This window comes from Saccoglossus kowalevskii, chromosome 15, assembly GCF_978046115.1.
Source record: "Saccoglossus kowalevskii chromosome 15, keSacKowa6.1, whole genome shotgun sequence".
Taxonomy (NCBI): Eukaryota; Metazoa; Hemichordata; class Enteropneusta; family Harrimaniidae; genus Saccoglossus; species Saccoglossus kowalevskii.
In genome coordinates, this window is record NC_140655.1 from 27,038,187 (window position 1) to 27,059,808 (window position 21,622).

A 21,622-nucleotide genomic window follows, 5' to 3' on the forward strand; every position below is an offset into this window, starting at 1 on the left:
GAAAATGTTGTATTTTGGACATGCTTTGTCCATTTTCATTCAAACTTGGTACATAGATTATACATGTTAGGATACATGTCCATGACGATTTATTTCACAATTGGATCAAAGATGGCCGACTAGCAGCCATCTTGTTTTTTGAAAATTTCATATTTTGGACATGCTTTGTCAGTTTTCATTCAAATTTAGTACATAGATCATACATGTCAGCATACATGTCCTGACCGTCCCTGAGTTCCTGAGTCTGTCTGTCCGTCCATCCGTGTGTCCGTATGTCCATGCGTCAGTCTGTCTGTCCAGAGTCATATTTCAGAATCCTGTTGACCAATTCCCTTCATTCTTTGCATGTGTCGAGCACCTTATGTGGGACATATGCATATGCAGTGGTTGAGCGATTCGATTCAAAATGGCCGACTGGCAGCCATCTTGTTTTTTGAAAATGTTGTATTTTGGACATGCTTTGTCAGTTTTCATTCAAACTTGGTACATAGATTATACATGTTAGGATACATGTTCATGATGATTTATTTTGCAATTGGATCAAAGATAGTTGACTGGCAGGCATCTTTTTTTTTTTTATGCGGTATCTTGGACGTGCTCTGTCAGTTTTCATTCAAATTTGGCACATGCATGTTTATACATGTTAGGATGCATGTCCATGACAATTTGTTTCAAAATCTGGTCAAAGCTGGCTGATTGACAGCCATCTGACTTTTTGGCCTTACTACTATATTTCCACAATTTATGTACCATTTTCATTCATATTTGGCACATACATCATACATATCAGTTTGTTTCATAATCAGATCAAAGATGGCCGAATTACGGCTGTTTTAATTTTTTGCCATATTACTACTACACAGAACACGTGTTTTGATGAAAATAAACAATCTGTTGTATACGCCACTTGGAACTCAAGTTTCAAGAACACGCTCACGACAACCCCTCCGCTTTAATATGATGAGCACAAAGAGAACTTTCAAACATTTAACAGGGACTGTGTCATTTTCAATGACTTGTTTCATTTGATGTTTATAGTTTATAGATGGATGAAATTTTGGAGAAACCCCCCAAAAAGCACAATGCAGAATTTAGTGTCCAATAAGTTAGAATTTTAGTTGTGAAAGAGTTTTTACTGTTGCAGTGGTATTAATTGACGACAATGAATATTACATGTTATAATGATGACCTCATCGTTTTTGTCAATTTTTCATCAGGATTATTTCCCACCTAAATTTTAGCCATTATTTTTCTGAGGAAAAAAATTAATAAAGTATTATTGTATTGTTTTAAGACTTCTATTTTAACTTTTACCCTTCAAGTTAGTTTGTATTCATTCAGAATCAAATTCTCATTTGTTATTTGTTGTAATAGTTACGCTTTGTTTTTGTTTTTTTGCAGGGGAATTACTCTGAGTAGGCGGAATAGTATTGAAAGTCAAGAGATGAAAAGGCGAAGTCCCAGTCCGATGTGTCAAAGCAGAAGTGTTAGCCCGCATATCAAACGAAAGTCAAAGGCACACAAAAAGCTGAAAGCCGAAAAAGCACATAGTCCATCACGGCAGATTTGTTCACGTAGTAGATCTGTAACTCCATGCTTGTTGTCAGAGCCTGAAGAACCAGTATCAAAAAGTAAAAAAAAGAAAGAAAGGAAGAAGTTGAAATTGCTCGGGAAGGATGAAGTCAGAAAGAAGTCTAAGAAACATGGAAGTAAAGTGAAAAGTGTCATTGAAGAAGATTTGAAAGTGTCAGCAAAAAATGAGCTTATAAGCCCAACTAGAAGTCCTGCACGCAGTATAAAGAAAGAACCTCCAAGTCCTCTGTATAGTGTCCAAAATGAGCTTCCCTTACACAGGCTTACTCCAGAACAAACTGTTAGTCCAGCCAGAGTGAAAGAGGCTGTGAGTCCCACAAAATGTGTAGATATTGATCCTGCTACAAGGATGGATAATGACATTAATGCTAAAAAGAAAGGAGACCAAAAACTTGGTGGAAAAATAAAAAAACAGAAAGAGTTTTCTGTTAAAGGACAAGGACCCTCGCGGTTGAAAAAACATGATGAAATGTCGCCACGGGAAAGGGTTTTGCCAATAGACAGGCATGAATTTGAATCTGAACATAAGAAACTGAAAGTCAGGCATGACCCTGATAAGGATAAAGGGGAGGATGTTGACAAGCACATCAAGAGGAGGAAATTAGATGATGAACTTGGGCAGGCATTGGAAACGTCTGATTTCAAGCCTGTGAAGAAACCAGAAAGAAAATACAGTTTAATTGAGTCAGTAATTAAAAAAGAAAAGGCAGAAAGAACACTGATACAAGTAAAGCCTATTAAAATGGATCCTGAACATCTACGAAAAAGAGAGGTAACAACGTCAAAAGAAAATGTGCGAGAACCCAGTCCACCTGAGTCTAAAATATCTGGTGAATTGTCTAACAAAAGAATTTTAGAAACTAATAATGATGTTAAAGTAGAACCAGTGGAAACAACTCATGTAGGTGAAAAAACAGAAGTGGAAACTAAAACAAAAAACAATAGTAAAACAGCAGTGAGTCATCAGGAGAAAGTGAGAATAGGACATTTATTTGAAACGGGTAACTGTCTGGCCAGTCCGGCTGACAAACGTTCTGATGAAAGCACCGGAAAAAAGATTAGCATGAAACCTGAGGATAAGTTGGGAGCTGGATTTATTGATACAAGCTTGAGTTTTAGAAAGCAGATGGAGCAAAGAAGAAAGCTGCAACAACAACAACAGCAGCAACAACAACAACAACAACAACAACAACAACAGCAGCAACAGCAGCAGCAACAACAAAAGCAGCAGCAGAAGGAAAAAGTGGCAGAAAATGAAACACCTTCAGAAACACCCAAGTTTTCAGAATTTGAATCACCGGAAGGCAACACCCGGCCTGAATTTCCACAGAATTTTCCGCATAAGCGAAAATACAGAACAATAGACATGTCACAAGGGAATGAAAAAGAATTTATGAAGAGAAGTTATAGAACAAGGCAAGTTAGTGATGAACTTGCTAGTCCTAAAGATGAAAAAGTCACAAAAGAAAAATTCAGGGTTACGCCAGAGAATTCATCAAACAGTCCAAAGCAAGTGATACAGGAGAAGGTGTCACATTCATTGACCAATTCAACAAAGAAAGTAGAGAGAAGCCCTGATAAAACTTGGAAGCTACAGCCGCTTAGTTCAGAAACTACAGATCTGAAAACAAAGGTGGATCGCATTTCTTTATCAGACTCTAAAAGCCATAATAGGATGTCTGAGTCTACTGAACATTCAAAAAGCATTCCACAGAAACCATCGGAAAGACCTAAAGAACGCAAACTGCTTTCTTTTGTACAAAAATATGAAACTATGGACGACTGGGAACTAATCTCGTGTGTAAAAGCTGGATTACAGCAAGTACACAATAGTCAAGATGAAGAAAAGGTGGAAAATAGTGAAATAAAGAAATGTCATTTGCAAGTAACCACTCCAGTACAGCCAGTAAAACATGCTCAGGAAACACCGATGCCTTCGCTCCGACAACTCTCAACACCCTTAGATAGTAGTGCTGAGGGTCCAGATTTTGATAGGACATGTGTTTCAGTAACTGGTGTTGGAACAACATCTGGGCTCTCATCTATTGCTCTTTTACCAAGAACTATTGAGATTGTGGAAAGAAAGAAAATTGGGCGTATCAAAAAGAAATCCAGTGTTGAAACTGAACAGATATCAAGTGCTTCAGAGACACAACCAAGTGAATCTGAAGAGGAAGTGAAAGATATTCCTAAACCTAGAGTTATACGGAGCAGTATCTTTGACCAAGACCTTGCTAGACTGGAAAAAACTGCAAAAATATTTGAACCAGATCATGAAGCCAATTTTCATTTTAGTGCAGAACTTGATTCACAATCTAAATTAGCAGATTCAAAAATAAGGACTAAAGCTGCAGCGAAGGATTATCCTTCACTAGTGGCAAGGACAATGCCTTCATTACATCCTCAAACAAGGTTGTTAGACTCTCTGAGTGTTGATGTGTCCCCTTCAGAAAAATCTGATGACACTACTAAACCACCTTCATTGTCTCCAAATAACAGTACACATATCCCACTTAATTCGTCTGTATTGAGAGAATCACTGAGTAGCACTTGTGACACTTATGCTCTTGTCAGTCAAGGTGGAACTTCAATGTCATTAGATAATGAAAATACTGGGGCTGATAATGACACATCAAGCCAGCGAAAACGTTCACCAAGCCCACCAGAATTGTCTCCTCAAAAAGTGGAGTCTCCTGGTCAAACTGAGGAACCTTCTGGTAGGATTCTAGCAATTAGTAAAGCTCTATCTAATCCTCATACAATGGAAAAGGAAAAACCTGAAAACAAATCAAAGTCAGAGGCTGTTACAGAAATTCAGCCTCTAGGAACATCTTTAGCTTCTAGGAGAGAATATTATAAGACAATGTATAAGGTTAGGAGGAAAAATGAAAGTCATTCCACTGATGACAAAACTGAAAAATCAGAAGAAAAATCAAAACCAGTTGAGGACAATGTTTCAAATATCAATGTAAATGTGTCGCAGAAGGATTCTGAATGTGTTAATGCATCTGAAAATGGGTTAAAGCCTACACTTGAACTTAACTTACCGAAAGATCCTGTCATAGTCTCTGCTCCAAATTTTAACAGTACAGCAAAATCAGAATCTGATAAGAAAAACACAGCTGCAGAAGTAGTAGAACCAACTGACAAACCTAGTCCCAAATCAGAAGAACTTAAAACTGGAGCCCATCTTGCGGAAACTGATAACAAAAAAGCAAGGAAGACCAAGTCAAGGGAACCTAGTCAAGACGGGAGTATTTCATCTAATTTTCAGAATGAGGATGCTGGGAAAGGAAAAGAAACAAAAAGTAAGAAGTTAAAAGACACTGGGAAGGTTAAAAAAGTTAAAGATGATAAAGACGGGAAAAGGAAATCAAAATTACCAAGTGTAGATGTTTCTGATAGTGACAAAGAAGGAAAAGATGCAAAAAATATTAGTCAGAAACAAGAAGAGGATAAAAAGAAAGCAGTGAAAAAAGAAGTTAGTGCCAGGAAAAGCACAGAAGAAGAATTACCAGGTGGTAAAGAACAGGAAAAGGTTAAAAAGGGTAAATCTGCTGGCAAGGAGCAACTGAAAAAAGAAAAAAATATGAAACAGAAGGCTAGCAAGAAAGAAACAAAGAACAAGAATTCTGAAACTACCGAGTCTGAAAGCGTTCAGAAAATTGAGAAAGAAAACCCTTTGAAATTAGACAAGTCTTCACTCGAGGAAAAGCTTCCTCCTAAAACGGAAGAAAAAGTGAAGAAAGCAAAGAAGGGAAAAGAGAAGACTAAAAAAGAGACAAAGAAAGAAAAAGAAGAACGAGAACTGGTTGAATTTTTAGAAGAGAAATCAGCCCTGGAGGAAAATGAAAACCCTGAAACTACAGTAAGTGTGGACGTACCTATTGAAGAACCTGTCAAAGTGTCCAAAAAACAAGACAAATCAAAATCCAAACCTGAACGCAAACAATCGAAATCCAAAAAGAAGCAAAGCCAGGAAGATGAAACTGAAAAAGGAGATACACTAGAGAGTTTTGTTAGAAGTCAAAGAAAATCACCCAAGAGAGGTCGGAAGGTTAGATCTAAATATGCTGTGATTTATGATTCTGATGATGACGATGATGAGGAGGAACAGTTAGTGCCACCTGTCCCTCGTAAACCTGAGGAAATTCATATTGATAATGATATGGATGATCTGAGTCGACCACTCGTTATTGAGTTGGGTGAAAGTCTGGATGTTGACAAGGAAAAAAGAGAACCTGAAAAAGCCAATGAGTCTTCTACATTTGATTTGGAAAGTCAAAACGAAAAGCATACAAAGTTGGAAGAGATTCCTGAAAAGCCTTTAGAATCCAACAAGTGTATTGGAGCTGTCAAAGAAGTCAGTTTAGAAACTGATGTACCAAAGGAGGATGAATCTTCTGCAGCTAAAAAGGAATGTGCAGGCAGTGATCAGGGACCAGCACAGAAGTTAGAAGATACAACAGAAGACAATGAAAATGCTCAACTTCTTTTAGCATTAACAGCAACTCCTGCCAATCCAGAAATATCAGAACCACTGAAGTCCCCAAAACGAAGAGGCAGAAAGCGAAAAGACCCCAAAACAGATGTACAAAAAGTGAAAGACAGTCCAGAGAAGGTAATCCCTTCTGTTCCTTCAACACCCCCTGCAGAAACTCCTGAATCACCCAGTGCAGTAACTAAAGGAAAAAGACGAGGTAGAAAACCAAAGGCACTCAAGATTGCAGAGGCTCTTGAAGAAAGACGTCTAGCTGAAGAGAGACTAGTACTTGAAGAAAAAAGGTTGGCAGAAGAAGCAAAAAATGTTGAGGAGGCAAGAGAGGCAGCAATGGAGCTTGAAAAAATTCAGGAGCTATCTGAAGATTTTGATACTCCCCCAGCTGAGGATGCAGCACCACCAGTCGTATTGTCTCCTCCACCAGTTGCATCTGCTCAAAATGCTGCAACAGAAATTGAAGAGAAGAAATTAGCAGAAATGCCCAAAAGTGAGAAAAATGAAACAGAGCAAAAAGTTGACATTGTGAAAGTTGAGAAAGCAGAGAAGATTTGTATTACCTATCCTATTATACCAGTTGAAATCAAACCAGTTGAAGATGTTAGTAATTGTACTCAAGATACAATCAAAACAGAGCATGAAACAAACTTCCCAGGTGGACATGTCCCAACAGAAACAAAAGATACTGATAAATCCAAGCGTGGACGGCGTGGCCGTGGACGGCCCCGGTCATCTGGTAGAAGATTTAGTGATAGAAGAGTTAGTGTTGATAAACAAGAACAAGCAGCTGTTGAAATCTCTCCAACTTCTCTGCTTTCACAAACACAGTCTGAGACATCAGAAAATAAAGACTCGCAAAAGTCACCTGCAAAAGATGTCTATGATTTCGAAGACTCTCCAGAAACTGAGATATCTTTGCAAAAACCTTCTCCTTCCAGGCGAGGGCGTAGAACCAGAAATGTAAGTGGCAGTGGAAGAATGGGCAGACAACATAATCGAACTTCCCCAAGCCGACAAGATACTTCACCAGTTGCTAGAAGTCATCTTTCTCCCACAAAACGAACACCAACAATAGCTGCACTACATGCATCTGCACAAAGGGATGTTGAAAAAGAAATTGCAGTGCAACCTGATCAGCATAAAACTCCTGCTAAAATTCAACAACCAGAGGTACATCTTGCACCATTGAATGTTGATACAAGTATAGTGCTGAAGAATTCTCAAGTTCAACCATCTCGGGTCCAACAGAGGCTTTTGACCCCTCAACAACAGGAGCAACAGCATCAACAGGAACATTCACCCTCACAACAACAACAACAACAACAAAAAAATCAGCAGCTCTCCCCAATAATTCCATCATTACTACTTCAACAGCAGCTACCTTCTCCTGTTCTCCAACAACATAAGCAGCAACAGCAGCAGCAGCAGCCGCCGCCACCGCCACAGCAGCAACATCTTCTGAAACAATTCCAACAGCAAGCACAAGTGCAATCACATCAACAACGACAGCAGCACATTCAACAGCATCAGCTTCAACAGCAACAAAAACTACATCAACTTCATCAACAGCAGCAACAGCAACAGCAGCTTCACCAGCAACAAATTCAACATCAACAGGAAATTCAACAACAGTTTCAGCTACAGAAGATGCAACAACAACAACAACAACATCATCATCACCAGCAACAGCAAGCTCAATTGTCTTCAAATCCACCTCACCAAACGCAAAGTCATGTATCTCGTCCATATTCAAAAGCACATCATCCACAAGAACAGCCAAAGGAAAGCGAGGTTACTACCAAACCATCTATCAGCGTTTCTGCAACAGAATCTGTAACACATACATCAACTGCTACTGTTGTACCATTGCCAAGAGCCATTACTTCACCATTAATGGAACGTGTGTTGCCACATCCGCTCACGTCACAAACAGGCAATTTCCCAGGAAGTAGTCCAAGACATCCAATAATTACTTCACCATCTCATGTAGCTGCAACAGAGCATAGGACACCAGCAACCATATCTGACCAACCAAGTAGGAGTCCTCAACTACAGCCTCCAAGTAGAAGTCCTCAACTACAACCTCCAAGTAAAAGTCCCCAACTCCAACCTCCAAGTAAAAGTCCCCAACTCCAACCCCCGAGTCGAAGTCCTCAACTCCAACCCCCAAGTCGGAGTCCCCAACTTCAATCTTCTCACAGTGAACGCATGTTCTCAGTGCAGTCACCGCAGGGTTCTTGGAACATGGGTCCTCGAATGTATCAAAATCCACAGCGATTGTTGTCACCTCATCAACAGCAACAACCCTGGCTATATTCTCAACAAAAACAAGAAGTTCAGCTAGGCAAAGAAGGCGTGTCAGTGGCGCAACCAACTGTATCCACACAATCTAGTATGGCTCAACATGTATTCACAACATCTGTTGCCGAAACTGTTCCAGCTGCATATATACTGAACCAATCTGTTGGAAGACAAGATATAATACAACCTTTTCCATTTATGCAGGCACCAACACCTCAGGCCCATCTACGAGATGTAGTTCATCCGGTAGTTTCACAACAGCCTGTTGGTGCATATCCTATGCTCACACTAAATGAATATTCACATGCTGCCCTGACTGATCAAAGTCGACTGAAGGAAGCGTCAGTTGCAACCAGCCTCAACTTACCTGCTGGCAGCAAGGTTACTCCTATAACTGGTGTTGCGTATGCCTTACCTCATGCTGTAATTCACCAAGAAGATCCCAGTACTGGTGATGCACTTAGTAAACATGCAGCTAGAAAGCAGACCCCTATGCAACATCTTCAGGGATATGCAGCAGAGAGAAATGCAGGAGGGGAAATTATGCAGTCATTCCGTAGTGTCAATATGGATCCCGCAATGCATCAGATGCAGGCCCACGGGAGAGATATTCGTGTGGTAACTCCTGCTCCACAGGCAATTTCAGTGTCTGGTATTCAAGGGTTGATGCCAACGTCGTCATCCCAGTCACTCACAGTAGCTGCAGTGCATGGTGTAGCAGCTATGGGGACACAGCCACAGCAACATACAAGTCCAATACAGGGTACAATATCTACAATGTCTTCAGTACAGCAGCCAAGCACACATCAACAAGCAGCATCTAAAACACCAGATAGTTTAACTAGATTACTTCAGGTCAGTGTCAATTATTGCTTTTGATATTGTTTTACCTCCCCACTGATTATTGTGATCACCATGACAAATTATTAAATCAGTTGGTATGGCAACAAATCTTGAAATATTGTAGCACTGAAGCTAGCCTGCAAGAACATTGCTTTTACCCAACAAATCAAACTTAATTTTCTTAGTTGTAATCACTCAAGGCTACTTTATTTTAGGAGAGGCTTCTAAATTTGATTTCAGTATTCTTTTGGATAAGATTTCTTGTAAATCATATGACATCCAAACTCCTTAGTGGGAACACAACTTTCTCATAATTATATGTGGTTGAGTTCTAAGATAGTGGCTTGTTTGGATAGCTTTGCCTTTAAGTTTCAGACGAGATAGAAGCTGTTCACTTGAGTGGCCATATTATGGGTGACCGTAATACGCAAGATCTTCGTTTTGGTGGTTGGGGTGGTGTGACCATTATAGGGAAGATCCCAGTCTCTGGAGTGACCGTTATATGCAAGTTCACTGTACCATGTGTGATCTTTATAGACAAACTACCTATTCACTGGATGGCCATTATAAGCAAATTTGAGGTATTGTTCCCTGAGTTACATGTTAAGGTTTGGCAACATGCAATTTTTGGGGTTATAGTAAAAAAACTAGGTGAAAAAAAGTTCCCCTCTGATGTCATATAAGTTTTTGGTACTGTTACTGTGCACCATTTATTAGTGTGAATATGCACAGAAATATTTTGCATAATGTTTATTTACCAATTGTCAATTTCATTCACAACAGCGGTATCCAGTTATGTGGTGGGGCCAGTTAGTATTGAAGAATGAATTCAGTTCCGTTGAGATGCATTATGTATCTGGCAATAAGGACTTAGCACAGCAGTCATTGCCATCACTACTGCCAGGAGGGACACTGCCATTACCATTGCTACGAATAGCACAAAGAATGCGATTAGAACCGTCACAGTTAGATGGAGTATCCAGACATATGCAGGTCAGTATTATGCAAACTATGTAAATCGATTACAATTTGTGAGTTGAGCTAAACATGTCTTAGCTTGCCAATGCTGAATCATGCAATAGATAATTTAAGCGCAGTGGTCATCACGCTGCATCCTGTTCGATGTGGTCCTCATAGCGACGTACACAGCATGTGTAAAATACATCATTTGTTTACATGACTACTGCTCTTTAACATAGTTTTGGCCACTGCTATTTTTACTCGGTTGAGGTTAAAGCAACACTAGATGTGCTGATTTATATTGGGGGTGGGGGTCCCCCATGCAGACATGTACAACTCTTAAATAAATACCTTGTTCACAGAATGTGAAAATGTGCAGCAACTCTGCACAAAAAAAATTATTATCAGTGTTTAAACAACTTGCTAAACCTTGAATTAAAAATGAATTGAATATATTGTTTATGTATTTCAGGTTGACGGTACTTATTGTTTGTTACTTGCACTTCCATGTGGTCGGGATCAGTATGATGTTATGGCACAGACAAAAACACTCCAGACTGGATTAATACAATATCTTCAAGAGAAGCATGCTGCTGGCATCATAAATATTCCTGGTCCAGGTCCAGGATCAAATCAGGCTGCCTACGTTCTACATATATTTCCACCGTGTGATTTTACCCAAGATAAGTTGAGAAGAGTTGCCCCTGATCTGCTGGAAAGTGTACAGGACATAGCACATCTTATGATTGTCATAGCAACTGTATGAGTAATAAAAAGATATGAAAGTGAGGATTATTTGGAGACGTGCGTCCTGGATATGCATGTATCGCATGTAGATATCAGGAATATCGCTGGCATCGGGGAATAATGGTGACTCAGGAATATTGAATACTCAGGAATATCTGTATGTATGGCAATTGGAGAATATCGCCAACTTGGAATACCACAAAATAGCGATGTTATGGATGGTTCTGGAATACTGCCAGTATGACTTTGGGAGAATATCACGGACGTGGAATGCCATGAAATATTGAAGTTAGGGATGACCTTGGAATATGCCTGTATGGACTAATGGGAATGTCACCAACGTGAAGTACCACCACTTTGGAATTGCAGGAAATACTGACATTGTGTATAACCCAAGAGTATTGCCAAAATTGTATACCAGGGAATATCACAAATATGGAATACTAGGGAGTAGCTACACTATGGGAAACCCTGGAATACCAGGGAATATCAACACTGTGGATAAACCCTGGAATACCTGGAAATGCCAACGCTGTGGATAACCCTGGAATGCCTGGGAATACCAACACTGGTTATCCCTGGAATACCTGGGAATGCCGCCACTATGGATAACCCTGACACACCAGGGAATACCGACACTATGAACCTGGGAATACCTTCTGTTGGGAAAATCTATAGAATAATCCAATGTAGAGAGACAAGGAAGCAGTGGATATTCAGGATGTTAGCCTTGGCAGCAAATCCACATGTCCACTGTCTAAAATAGAATATAATTTGCTGCACTTACTGAGGGATACAACTCGACTGTAACTGTACACTGACACTACTTAATTTACATTTGAAAATAAGTGACCTTATTGAAGTGAAAGTATCTCTGGTATTATTTGCCAGTCTCTACTGTTCATATTGTTTATTATTAAGAATTGTACCTTGCAAAGAATAACATATTTATTGTGGTCAATCCCAAGTATCCATTGTACTTGCATTACTTTGTTTTCACCCATATTTATCTGGGTAACTATCCAGGGGAATGAACATGAACTTCTTTTCTGAAATATCATATTTGTTTTTTTAATAGTGCATGTGCTTACATAAATGACAGAGGTGTGTCTATTGTCATAAAAAGTCGTATTTCAAAAATCCAGTACAGGCTAATTCGCTTTTATTGAAAATGCGCTTCTAATAGAGCAAATATGGTATTACACTTGCCAGAACATCACATGCCAATGCACGCATTTCTAGCTTTTATGTCTCTGTGCTGTGTATTTTAGGAATTCATTATCCATATTCTGTTCATAACAATTTTGAAACCATTCTGAAGTAAGTCACACTTTTTTACACACATGGAGACAATTAATATTTACGATTGCCTCAAATATCTGGAAAATTGGGATGGGTGCAAAACCACGCATTTCTCTGTCTCTGCAATCAATGTTATGGGTGGGGGAAATTTGTGGGCAGATACCCAGATAATAGCAACGCGAGTCAATGATGGTACCACCGCCGAAGCTTTCGCCTTATTTATATAGCTGTCATAAATATGATTAAGTGATATCCGAATGTCTGCTTTTAATCACATGGCCAATTGCAAAAACGATTCAATTTGAAATTGTGCTTTATTTGCGATACTTGTATATATTCATGCAGTTGCCGCCGTTGTTTTTTGATCATTGGCATAATTATTGCCCAATCTTGGCAAAATCTGGTTAATGAGATAAATTTAAATAATAAAAAGCACTGTTGGATGATGTGTTTACAGTTCTGAACCCTATATCAAGTGATATTCAACATGCTATATCAACTGCGATATCACAACTGGTCATGTGATACTGAAATGAAGCACATTTTGAAGTTGTATTGTCGACAACAATTGGTTGAAAGCTCTTCTAATTTTCTGTTATTTGGTCGTTCAAAACCTGCCATGTCTGCTGTCTTGTTGAATTGTTGTGTTACGGCTGTCAATATTCTAGACGCAAATTAACCTGCTCGTCAAAAGCTTCAAAAACTTTTATAAAGGTAACATCATTGTGTATAGCATCTGTCTCACCACGTCATGGTCCATATGGGGCCCCTAATGACGTATATAACGTGTGTAATAATAATTTCAAGGTATCGTTTTCTCGAAGACAAATTTTCAAATTTTGGAGAGAGTGTACTTTGCTATGTAGCACTAGTGATTTAAACACTGCTATATTGAAAAAAAAATACAATTTTCTTGGTTGGTTTAAACCCTACATGCATTGTGGCTGCCACAGAGAGTGGAAATGCAGCTTTAAAAAAAGGCTGCCATCTTTGTTTTGGTTTTAACCAGCCACATCAGTTATGTAACTACTGATTGTAGACTTTTTATTCTGCTAATGCAGTGTATGACGTTAACAATGAAATCAAAAGCGATTTCATTTTGAGAACTTTTTTTTTTAAAAAGTGAACTCATTCCTAGAAACAGTTGTGATGCAGTTTGTTACAGGAATATAGGGTAGGGGGGAAAACAAAAGGTGTATTTTCTTTTTTGTGATGAAACGTCTGGCCAAACAGTGTGACATAGTGTGGTGTTTTTGAGCTTGTATAATGTTGTGTAAATAGTATATAAATCATTGCTGAAACGTGGCATCAGTTTGTGACAATATTTATTCACATTGACCAACAACAGTGGAAAGATAACACTGTATTTTTTGAATGTTACGTTTATATGCCCTCATCTTTTTCCGAAACATAAATGGCCAGACTCAAAATTGGAAATATTTATGAGACACTATATGTTGAGTACATAGTCTTTATTTTTAACTTGTAAAATACAGAGTTTTCACATTTCACTCCCCCCTCAATGTGTTAATAATAATGTGTATGTTTACAACAGATTTTTTGTACATCTTTTTTTTTTGTCAACTGGGATTGTAAATACTTTAATAGACAAAATCTGATACTTGGTTTCATTCTGTCAACAAAAAATACCTTGATATTTTGATAGGAAATAAAACATGAAGTGAATTGTAAAAAGAAAAAGAGTGATTTTCCTTTCAGCCACACCACACCACGCCACGCCACGCCAACCCAACCCAACCCAAGACTATTCAATACTCTCCAAGATGACATCTGTTCATCTGGGGATTATGATTAGTTGCACAATTCTCGGACTATCATTGTTATCTGTTAATGCGGAAATCTATTTGAATGTGGATGACTCCTTCGAAATGCAGGTATAATATGGATAATTTAAATATTGCATGTGGAGCTTTTCAGATTCTAATAAACATTCAGTTATGAATTTAATGAGAACAAATATAAAGACCAAAACACTCGCTCTGCATTTAAATATAAAATTTATTAATGTTTTACTAGGATTAGACAGCTTTAACAGAGTGATATCTACATGTTTCACACGCGTCTTATCAAAAATTGACTTGAGGATTTCTGTTTGACAGAGGACTGCCTGCCATACTAACTATTCATTTGATATGTATGAATACAACAGTTCAGTTTTTGACTCCCCTGTGTGAAGTACACAACATGTTGATTGGGATCGAATTGAGGCAGCACCATCTGATTATCCAATAGCCAAGGGTCATAACAGACCACTGATGTGTCTTAATGGGTTGCTAATGATCAGAGACAGACTGCACAGAAAGAAAGATTTTTCATACAGTGAATTGCACAGCTTGAACACGTTCTTGAAAAATTCAACATTGGCCTCAAAAGTGATAAACACCGTCTACACCCATAATGTGCCCATTAATTCAAAATGAGTTGATTGAATAATGTAGAATAATCAGAACTACTGGTCACTTGGTAGCATAGTGGTTGTTGCATAAAACTTGTGATCAGTAGATCTAAGTTCAATTCCTACCTTGGGCTGAACATCATTCACTAACGACATTGGGGGAACCTTGGTTAAGGTCTGCAGGTGCTTGTGTTCAACTAAGCCTGGTTGATGTCAGGATAGCGCATTAAAATTGCCATTTGATCGAAAGATGGCCACGCAGCCCTGTCATGTAGTCCCAAACATGAATGTGTCAGCACTAGCACTTGAAATTTGCACATACAAAAATAAAAGTCAGGAGAGACAACAGTGACATTCAATGTCCGGAACTGTCACCTGGTACCAAAAAAAAAAAATAATTAGAACCAATGATGGCACAATACCATTTGAATTCTAGCATTTGAAATGCAGCATTTAAGAAACCTATATAAAGATTGAGTTTTCAGCATCTGGGTATCCTTCAAACACATGGCGATTTGAAGTTGACAATACACCAGTTTCTTTTTTGTTTCCTGCATAGGGGGGTGTTTCTGGTTGTTGAGGGGATTTTTTTTTTTTTTTTTTTGCTACAATATTTTATAGAACATAAATTTTGCAGTTTTCATCAATTCGTTAACAGAGGGCACTGTTCCGTGGCGAAATAAGTAGAAAAATAGATTAACCTACAATTTGTTGAGGGTGGTGCGAAGGCTGAAACATTTATTTTTAGTCTAACATACATTGTAACTTGGTCGTGTACCCAAAGCAGAATGTGAAACCATGCATTGACTAATTTCATCAATGCATGGGTCATTGAACGACAAAACATTTCAGGTTTCGGTGAACCATAATATTAATATTAATGAGCAATTTAAACATCATCCAATCAGCTAACACTTTAATTTGAATAATTACATATTTTAATCAAAGTTGAACTGTAAATAGCTTCTGTGTGATCAGAACAAGTATAGGTAGTATAGGCTTTGCATAATAAGTGAATGGAATTGCATGTAGGTCGATACTTTTACCAAATATCAATAAAATTGATCAAGATGTCAGAGAAACTATGACATATATGAAAACACTAGATTTTGATATGGGCATTTTGAAAAACATGTGAGGACACTATACTTGTAAACAAAGGACACTGAAAGTTAACTGTAATAGACAAAATCTGAAATAAACATGTGAGGGCACTATCACTGTAAAAACAGCTGCTTGTATAGAGATACCATACTCTCATTTTCTTTACGGAAAAACATACAATTTATTCATTTCAAGTTAATTTTTCCAGAGGTTTGGGCTACATCTAGTATTTTGTGATATTTGTGACACCACCTGGTTGTTTTTTATCGCAGCAGTTGTCACGTATGTGTTAGCTTTTGCTAACAGTGAGCACATTTGCGAAATCAACATAGGCAGAAAGTTGTACGGGATTCTGACTTTGATTTTGTTTAATGATACCCCAGACCATTCGTCCCGGTGTTGAATATGACGCACAAAGTGAAATTAAACTTGCGTTTATGAAAATCAGAAAGGGTCCTGCTTTTTCTTCAAACTAAAGAAATGGCTGCGTCATTCTTGTAACTGCGCATGTGTACTCCCATACTCGCATACATTTGATGTTTTTAGTCGCTGTATCTGCTCAAATAACATCCATCATGACATATTAAATCATTATATACTAAAACTCACAAATTTTCAGACCTTCCAATGAAATATTACCAGTATTTTTGCAACAGAATATGTTATAGCAGGGTGCAAATTAGGCTACTCACCCATATTTGTTCAGAAATTTCAAAGACCACTAAGTTATAAGTTAATTAATGCAATAATTAACTAATTAATATGCATGGGAATTGCACCAAAATCTAATCAGCATATCTACTCATCATATATTAGCTGCGTGCTAAATTTCATTTGTATTGAAATTGTAGATCTTGAGTTATCAGTGGTACAAATTTTAGTCACAGCATCACAGCATCATAGACACCGGTAACACATAAGCTCCGTTTCACGAGAGCTAATAAAAACTGAGGGCAATTATTTATAAATGTTTTTCTAAAGGTAAAGCGAAGGTTTCTTGCTGGCACTGTAATATTACTGTAAAAAGGTTATCATTCACTGGGTTTTAATTTTGCTTATTTCGCTGACTTGGAAAACGCTAAATTAAAACCTAGTGAATATGTAAAACTGAGCATAGAACGCATTATCTAAATGAATTTTGTGAATTTAAAACCCACTGAATATGCCTGAAATGCGAAATCAGTGAAATTTAAACCCAGTGAAAATTTGTAATTTTACAGTATTTTGCAACCCAACATGGTGCACTGGGTTGCGAGGTTAAAAAAAAAATTCACATTTCCTTACATCGTTGGAAGCAGATACAGTAAAAATGATGGCACGCTGTTGAGAGGTAATCAACATCAAGACTGGAAAATCTGTGATATCTTTGTATATTTATAGCGATTGAATTGAAAAACTGGAATCACAATTATATCAGTGAGATATCACATGTTTTCATGAAGTTTGGTCAATTGTTGTATGCAGTGCCATGAAATAACACAGAATAAACAAAGTTACTCTTTTATTGTGAAATTTATTAAATACATTTGTACTTAAACTAAATAACTTGACATATTCTTAATAGTAATGAAATCTGTTTTCGTTTCCAAAGTTCACTCAAAGTTAAAGGGCCATAAGCCATATTATTTTCTGACAAAAATGAATATCGAGTAAACAAACCAACCCAAGTAAACATGGAATAATAAGTGAGATCACATGGCATACAGTGAAGATTGGTATTTAGGCGTCATTTTTAAAACATTTTTTTTTAGTTGCTGGCGCTGATAAAAATACTATGTTCATATAGTGACAAGCGTGAATGGGAAAAACCTGTTATCACCATGAAAAGTATTTCATACTTTTCAAAATTATTAATTTCCTGGTTGTGAGAACAAAAAAAATGGAATTTCCCAGTCTGTTTAATATATAAACTTTAAAATTCTACAAAATTAAAACTAAAGCACATTACCAAGTATATTTTTTGTTACCATGGTGAAATATCGCTAAACTGCTAGAGACGTCAATTTTACTGTGACCGCAAGAAAGATCGCCAACATCGCAGTGTGAGAAATTGTTTTCCTAACAAAATAGCTGGGTTACACAAAGTATCGCCCCAGGACGCAATGGCTACATTGTAAGCAATACAGCTACACCATTACCAAAAACAGTGTCTCATACTGCAATATTGCCAATCCATTCTTTCTTACAGCCACAGTAAAACTAAATGTTGGCCTTTCACTTTAGTCCAATGCTTGAATTAGTATAGATACAGTGCTTAAGGATATTGATATTGCCAGAAATGATTTCCATGTGTCTGTCTAGGTATTGTTTACATGTGACAGGTCAGCGCATCCAAATATGATTTACGTAGGTGGCAGTAAAATATCATGGATCCAGATTTTCTTGTGGCGAAAGGCTCCTGTCTTGATGGTCATCTTCATTGTCTTGGCGGTGGTGGTGGTGGCGCTGCTGGTCGGAATGATCTAGGTGGAGGTGGGGGTCTCATTCCTGGACGCATTCCACCACGCGGAGGTCCTGCAAAATGCAATAAGGTAAAAAAGTTGTACATAGCATAAACATTACATCATACATTTAATGTGCATCATGTACGACAATTTTTAATATTGTATTCCATTCGACCAGTGACAGGGGACAATCTCACAATGTTGCATATTTGATATGCGACTTGATGGATATTACAACATTGTTAATTGTAACTAATGTGTGTTCAACTGAAATGTTCGTGCTGTGTATTTTCTTTGATGTTCATCCATGTTGCTTTGTAATTTCTTTTCGAACATTTTCGACCAAGCATGAATTTCAGTAAATTAAATCAGCTAAGACCCTCTCCTACCAAATAAAGAAATTACGCTTTCCGAGCTTCTTGAACAATATAAAATCATCCTATATGTTACTATATATACTGCTTAACTAATCATTTGATGGGTATAAATACAAAAACACAAATAGAATTGTAAAATCACAATAAAACCAAATTACAGAAGGGTTTTGCGTGTCTGTTGAAGTTTTGTAAATAACGTCAATGAAGGACACTACACTACATTGGGTTTCTCTGCAACGGTCACATTTGAATTCCAAGATCTACTACACAGATAAACTGAACAAAAGTTTTCCATCGAATTGAGAAGTACCTACGAAGGTACTGTGTACTGTCAGTTTTTAAATAAAACGTGATCCGTCACCAGTGAATTAACGACAAATAAATCAAATACTGTTCTGACGAAAGTATAAAGAAACAGTGCCTTTTATCATTCAGGGCAATGGCACCTGTGATTATACCCCGATTTTTGTGTTTTTTCCTCACCAAAGCTGTATGCCGGTCAGCATGCTGTGTATCATGTTGGATGCAAGTCCCATGTCACAAGGTACAAAATACATTGTTTACACAAAATTCTAACGCACACTGTGTGGCAACCGGTTTCACTAAAAATACTGTCCTGCGCATTGTACGCTATTGCATAACTATCACATCATAAACTATACTTCTGTAGCACAACAATATCAAAAGGTATCGCGGATACTTTATAAATACACCTAATGGGTGGTGTTCATCATGCAGAGTGTTCGATTTTTGTGTAAATAAACAGTTTTACATGCGTTACATGCATCAAACACAATGTGGTAGGGACAGCGACTACCACTAACAATTCTCGCTTGTTGGCCAGGTTAATAATGGTATCAATACAGTAAAGTGCTAAGACAATGTTTACATACTCACCATTGAATTGAGGAGGTCTTGGTGGCATTGATCCATCAAACGGTCCTCTCATGTGAGGAGGAGGGGGAAACATGCCCGGGGGTGGCATACCTGGAGGTGGTGGTCCTGAAATAACAAGTGTCAAGGTTATTTTTAAGAGATATTCAACAACACCAGTTTTCCTTATTTCATCCACAAACAAATTGTCACCTGATCTGAAAGTGGGAGATTCATTTTTTCTCTAAATGATACAGCTAGGAATGCACTTGAGATACAATAGCAATAGTGGCTAATAACACTTTCTACTAAAGTGCTGGTGAAAAATTGAAAGTTACCTGCCACGGTACCGGTACATGTACAAAATATTGAGGAATTTTAAAACACTGTAACAATCTTGAGTGTGCTATCTGTGCCGATATATCTATAACTATTGAGTCATTCTCCTAGCCTGGGTTTGTTGTTGCTCAAAAACAAGTTGATTTATATGTCATATCATGTCATGATATGAATTAACAAAGCTGTAGAACATGATTACAATAATTTCTTTCATTTTTCCGTATTTGCTCTATTAGTATATTAACGTATATATACCGGGGTACTTGCGTATATTACAGGTATCAAAATGACCAATATTTTAATTACACAGTTTAAAATCAAAGAAAGCTTAGAAAGAACTCCCATGTGCTGAGAGTATTGGAGACACATTAAATATAATTCGAAATTACTTAGCTGAAAACTAATTATGCAAATCAGAAAATTAATATGACCAGATTTGAGTGTAAAACTAATGAGGTCTGCGTAATGTAACAGAAAATCTATGTCTCCAAGTTTAATTGAAATGTGATTAGAACCAAAAAATTATGAATTATTATGCTTATTAGGGAATTAATATGAACAGATTTTTACCCCAAACTAATTAGGTTTGTACATTGTCCTAGAGCATCTTTGTACTAAGTTTCATTGAAATGGAATAATTACTACCGTGAAAACTCCAAAATTTCGACCCCTCTAAAAATTCGTACGCCTATTTATTTGCCGGGTTTCGGTGTTTTATTTACCTCCAAATTTTCGACTCCACTAAAAATTGCCGACTCATTCTTATTCGAAAATTGCGACCAGTTTTAGTTTTCCCCCAAACGAAAAAAAAAACGATGTGAGCGTTCAAACGGGACCTTCCTCGAAGGCATGAATCCGGGTTTCTGATTGACCGAGAGATTTTTATTTTATTGGTAACGAAAATATATTCTAAATAAACGAAGTTTCAAATAAAAACGAACACAAAAATCTCGGCATGCTGCGTTTCTGAATTGTTGATTATTACTGTACTCAGTAGTGATTATAATAATGTACACAAAATAAATTTGTTGAATGGTTATGAAATACAAATAAAAGTCAACTTAGTTTCATCGTAAGCGAATGATTCCGGTCTCGTATAAACGTTTGATGCTGTAGGATATCCGCCATGTTCTCTTAGGTCAAATAGGTCAAATCGCTAATTAACCAATCAAAAAGCTGGATGATGCCAACGTGTTCAAATTACCATAGCTTATTTAAATATGTTAATGTTATTGAACGCAATGCGGAAGAGATTGATGTTGTAGTACGATATTTTGGCTTGGATTTTGATGCGAAAACGGCATGATTTTTTTTAAATAAAAAAATTAGTTGTTTTTAAAAAATAAACTGGTCATCTGAAGAATAATTTAACATTGTTCACAGTGATAACAGCTCATTCTCGAAAGGAAGCTTACCCGCTCACGCTAGTCACGATAAAAATCATACACGTGTACTCTTGAATAGACAGACGTCAATGACTACGGTAAAACTTACTCTATTTTAGCCGACAGGATTGATTGAAATGTCCGAAAAATGACGCCAAAATACACCTTAAAAGTCCCATTTTATTTTCTTAAATCCCATTTTATTTTTTAATCCAAGGGCGAATTTACGGCAGAATTTGGTCCCTCAAATAAGGGACACATGAGCTTTGATTCTAGCCGGATACATTGCACCGGGTCGGGGAGATAGTTTGCTAAACTTCCATGTATCTTTTGTCCAATGGGTACCTGTACTTCGAACATTCGCAAGTTTTCCTAGGTAGTGCGAGACAGCTTTGTCTTTTGACCTATTAGTTTTGTGCTGACCTCTTCTCCGCGTCTTG

General features: G+C 37.5%; 2 protein-coding genes across 4 annotated transcripts in view; one reads left to right on the plus strand and one right to left on the minus strand.

The window, feature by feature from the left end:
• LOC100370096 (uncharacterized) overlaps positions 1-13,945 on the plus strand; it is a 39,054-nt gene extending 25,109 nt beyond the window's left edge. For all 3 annotated transcript variants that reach the window (XM_085490644.1, XM_006813577.3, XM_085490646.1), the window contains 3 exons: positions 1,402-9,247; positions 10,019-10,228; positions 10,668-13,945. In XM_085490644.1, the coding sequence (XP_085346770.1) occupies positions 1,402-9,247; positions 10,019-10,228; positions 10,668-10,961 (8,350 nt within the window). In that variant the 3' untranslated portion in view covers positions 10,962-13,945. The remainder of the gene's footprint in view (positions 1-1,401; positions 9,248-10,018; positions 10,229-10,667) is intronic.
• Positions 13,946-17,257: 3,312 nt separating this feature from the next.
• The window catches only part of LOC100369506 (splicing factor 3B subunit 4-like), a 29,679-nt gene continuing 25,314 nt past the window's right edge, over positions 17,258-21,622 (minus strand). The window contains exons 8-9 of the mRNA XM_002732384.4: positions 19,483-19,587; positions 17,258-18,278 (exon numbers count right to left, since the gene is read on the minus strand). Of these exons, the coding sequence (XP_002732430.1) occupies positions 18,181-18,278; positions 19,483-19,587 (203 nt within the window). The 3' untranslated portion in view covers positions 17,258-18,180. The remainder of the gene's footprint in view (positions 18,279-19,482; positions 19,588-21,622) is intronic.